The sequence below is a fragment of the Rhincodon typus genome, chromosome 37, assembly GCF_021869965.1.
Source record: "Rhincodon typus isolate 14 chromosome 37, sRhiTyp1.1, whole genome shotgun sequence".
NCBI classification, from domain to species: domain Eukaryota; kingdom Metazoa; phylum Chordata; class Chondrichthyes; order Orectolobiformes; family Rhincodontidae; genus Rhincodon; species Rhincodon typus.
In genome coordinates this window covers 20,096,964-20,101,492 of record NC_063368.1, presented here as the reverse complement: position 1 = coordinate 20,101,492, position 4,529 = coordinate 20,096,964, and the positions used below count along the sequence as shown (strand labels likewise).

Sequence of the window (4,529 nt, the reverse complement as noted above, 5' to 3'; positions counted from 1 at the left end):
CTGACCCTCCGACAGTGCGGCGCTCCCTCAGCACTGACCCTCCGACACTTCCTCAGTGCTCCATTGGCAACTTTATCAACTGCAAAATATTCCAGCCAACTCTCTCGCTGACTCCTGGGTGTAGCACATGGAATTGAGGTTGTGTTTTGTGATGTGACCACCTTGTCTGAAAGTGACAGCTGGGTCTCCTACCTTCCCCGGCTTCCCTGAGCTATCTATCTCGGGAACATTTATCACCTCCCCTTGGGTAGGAGCTGTAGCAACACACCCTCCCCCGATTGCAATCAAAAGCATGTTTGTGAGGTGACCCTCACAGGACCCCGTGCTTTATACCTCTACATTCCTCAGAGGCAGTGATGGTGAGGGGGCATTCACTGACAGAAGGGCTTGATGGAGGGGTTTACCAGGTTACATCGGAGGGTGGTTAGAGATCACCCATATTGCTGTGTGTCAGGAATGATAGGTAGGCCAGATGGGGTAAGGACAGGACGGATTTCCTTCCCTATTGGATACCAGAAGGGATTTTATGATAATCAGTGACCTACACCAAACCCAGCTTCATATTTTTAATCTGAATACAAATTCGCAATCTGGCACCATGGGATTTGAGCTCATCCTGTAGATTATCGGTAAATGCGTACCTGATTTGGAAATATAATCCTTCTAGTCCGCTGCCCCCGACATCAGCTGGCTCCCAGTGACCAAACTGGAAAATATTCCACTACAAACATCACTCAGATGAATCCCAGTGACAGACAAAAGGTCCCCATCAGTTCCCAGCAGCCTTACCTTTTATCCCCTTCCTGTAGGTGACTGCAATGTATTTCAATCCAGAAACAATGTCTTTATTTACCTGGAGAGAGGAATTGGTTTTAGTTCCCAGTTTGTAAAATGTAAACAGAATAAAATGAGATTCAAACCTGGGGAATTTGCTGAGTTTACTAAAACAGAAACTGATTGTTTCTATTAGCTTTTCATTTCTTCAATTACAATTTCTATTGGGTTGGAGAGAAACTTTACTTATAGTTACAGGACAGAGATTTCAGGACCGGAGTGGATATCTGTCATTCATTTTAGCATCAAACATAACCAGAACGGTTACAGCTCCAAGTTAGTTACTGAGTAAATCTCCCTCAATTCTTTTAAACTGAAAGCAAATCCTCCTCTACACTGTCCCCCATCAATCACTCACAGGACAGGGACAGCACGGGGTTAGATACAGAGTAAAGCTCCCTCTACACTGTCCCCCATCAATCACTCCCAGGACAGGGACAGCATGGGGTTAGTTACAGAGTAAAGCTCCCTCTACGCTGTCCCCCCCCATCAAACACTCCCAGGACAGGGACAGCACAGGGTTAGATACAGAGTAAAGCTCCCTCTACACTGTCCCCCATCAAACACTCCCAGCACAGGAACAGCACAGGGTTAGATACAGAGTAAATCCTCCTCTACACTGTCCCCCATCAAACACTCCCAGCACAGGGACAGCACGGGGTTAGATACGCAGTAAAGCTCCCTCTACACTGTCCCCATGAAATAGTCCCAAGGCACTTGAAATCAAACCATTGAAAAGAGAAACATGAGTAGGCTATTCAGCCCTTCCAGCCTCATCAGCCATTGAACAGGCCTGTGGCTAACCATCCAACTCGATCTCCTGCTCCTCCCCCAGGCCCTTGGATCACTGTAGCCCTAAGAACTACTCAAATTAATCCTAATCATAGCTGCCTCTCACTGATGTGATGAGAGTCGAATTGGTTACAAACAGTAACTACATCTCTTTCTCTCTCTGTGCTCCGTTTCATCCTCAATGACAAACTGGAACACTATCTCACTGTGACTGATGGTAACAAACATGTTTCACAGCTTGGGAGCAGGTCACTGACATTGGAATACAGCAGGTTACAGAGTAACCAGGATGGTTACCATGAAACAGTACAGCCTTGGGTTTCGAAAAGTTAGGGCTGCTCTAACTGAGGGGGCTTCAACGATTGAAGGATTTAATAGGCTCGCTGGAAGAAGGCTGTTACTCCGGTGGGTGGGGGTGGGGGTTGGGGGTGTGGGGTAGAAACTGTGGTGCCCATAACATGGGAGATCCAACTTGAAAATCTGAACCAGGGCATCCTGGGGCGATGTCAGCAAACATTTCTTCACATAATGGGGGAATGGAAATCTAGAAATCCCTTCCCAAAGACAAGCCAGAGGTTTATTGGAAATGGAGATCAGAGGATACGAGGCAGGAGTTCTGGCATATTCTGACAGATAATGAAGCAAGGGTTGATGTAAACGGGATTTCTCGATACAGAGACAAAGGTGCAGACTTTCCTTGGGTAAACAATTGATCCCAAGACCATCCACCTGTGCACTAGTTCACACTAACAACTGACGTGGGTCCATGTGGAGTACAGCCCCCAACTCTGAGCAAAACAGCTGAATGATTCACTCAGAGGGTAACATCAGCTGAACCACAGAAATACGAGGGCTCTGAAATGGGTTAGAGTTGGAGGAAATATATCAAGTCATTTAACATGGAAACAGACCCTTCAATCCAACTCATCTGTATCGAACACATATCCTAAATTAATCTAGTTCCATTTGTCGGCATTTGGCCCTGTAAACCCTTCCTATTCATGTACCCATTCAGATGTCTTTTAAATGTTGTACTTGTACCAGCCTCCACCACTTCCTCTGGCAGCTCATTCCATACACGCACCACCCTGTGCATAGAAAAGTTATTCCTCAGGTCCCTTTTTAAATCTTTCCCCTCCTACCTTAAACCTGCGCCCTGTACCACCAAAGACGTCTTTCCCTCCCCACCTTTATCTGCTTTCCGGAGGGACAACTCTCTCCGTGACTCCCTTGTCTGCTCCACACTCCCCTCCAGCTCCACCACACCCGGCACTTTTCCCTGCAACCGCAGGAAGTGCTACACCTGCCCCCATACCTCCTCCCTCACCCCCATCCCAGGCCCCAAGAAGACTTTCCACATCAAGCAGATGTTCACCTGCACATCTGCCAATGTGGTATACTGCATCCGCTGTACCCGGTGTGGCTTCCTCTACATCGGGGAAACCAAGCGGAGACTCGGGGACCGCTTTGCAGAACACCTACGCTCGGTTCGCAACAAACAACTGCACCTCCCAGTCGCGAACCATTTCAACTCCCCCTCCCATTCCTCAGACGACATGTCCATCCTGGGCCTCCTGCAGTGCCACAACGATGCCACCCGAAGGTTGCAGGAACAGCAACTCATATTCCGCATGGGAACCCTGCAGCCCAATGGTATCAATGTGGATTTCACAAGTTTCAAAATCTCCCCTCCCCCCACCGCATCCCAAACCCAGTCCAGCTCGTCCCTGCCTCCCTAACCTGTTCTTCCTCCCACCTATCCCCTCCTCCCACCTCAAGCCGCACCTCCATCTCCTACCGACCAACCTCATCCCGCCCCCTTGACCTGTCCGTCCTCCCTGGACTGACCTATCCCCTTCCTAACTCCCTACCTACACTCACCTTTACTGGCTCCATCCCCGCCTCTTCGACCTGTTTGTTTCCTCTCCACCTATCCTCTCCTCTATCCCTCTTCTATCCGCCTCCCACTCTCTCCCTATTTATTTCAAAACCCCCTTCCCCTCCCCCTTTTCTGATGAAGGGTCTAGGCCCGAAACGTCAGCCTCTCTGCTCCTATGATGCTGCTTGGCCTGCTGTGTTCATCCAGCCCTGCACCTTGTTGTCCCTGTGGTTTTGGACTGCCTCACCCTGGGGAAAATACTTTGCCTATTCATCCATGATTTTATAAACTTCTATAAAGTCACACCTCAGCCTCCAGGGAAAATAGCCCCAGTCTATTCAGCCTCCCCCTATAGCTCAAACCCTCCAGTCCCAGCAACATCCTCGTAAATACTTTCTACACCAGTTCAAGTTTCACAATACCCTGCCTAAAGCAGGAAGACCAGAACAGAATGCAGTACATGTTTGTGTCATGATGACTTATCAAATCAACATTATGTCGAAGAGAAAAAGAAACTGTCAGAAGGTGAGACTGACTTTGAAGTGGATTTTCACTTTGTAGGAAACACCTTCCTTTAACACGAACTTTGTGCTCTTCAAGGCCTGGAGGTCACCTGTTCAACACAACACAATCTGTTAGTGCCAGGAACAATGGACAAACAACATGGGGCTGTCATTTCTGTAGTGCCTTTCAGAACCACAGGATCACATAGTACTTTACACGAACAACGTGAACAAAATTCAGGCCCAGTACAGGAGGAAGCGAAACACAGCAAGTTCCCACAAACACAATGTGATCATGTCCAGGACATCTGTCTCAGTCTAATTCATCGAGGAATAAATGTTGAGTACACCCCTGGGAGAGACGGCCCCTGCTCCTGTTCGAGATGGTGGCCATACAACTGTCAGCATCCATCCCAAAAACCCACAGGGAGCTTCACTTACCATTTCACCTGTAAACTGGAATATCCGACAGTGCCCACTCCCTCAGCACTGACCCTCCGACAGTGCGGCGCTCCCTCAGC

General features: G+C 48.6%; 1 protein-coding gene across 1 annotated transcript in view; it reads right to left on the bottom strand.

Annotated features, from left to right (window-relative positions):
- Positions 1–4,529, bottom strand: part of LOC109923846 (rho GDP-dissociation inhibitor 1-like) — a 10,916-nt gene that overhangs the window by 513 nt on the left and 5,874 nt on the right. Inside the window, exons 2-3 of the mRNA XM_048617385.1 lie at positions 4,042–4,118; positions 790–853 (exon numbers count right to left, since the gene is read on the bottom strand). Coding sequence (XP_048473342.1) covers positions 790–853; positions 4,042–4,118 — 141 coding nt within the window. The remainder of the gene's footprint in view (positions 1–789; positions 854–4,041; positions 4,119–4,529) is intronic.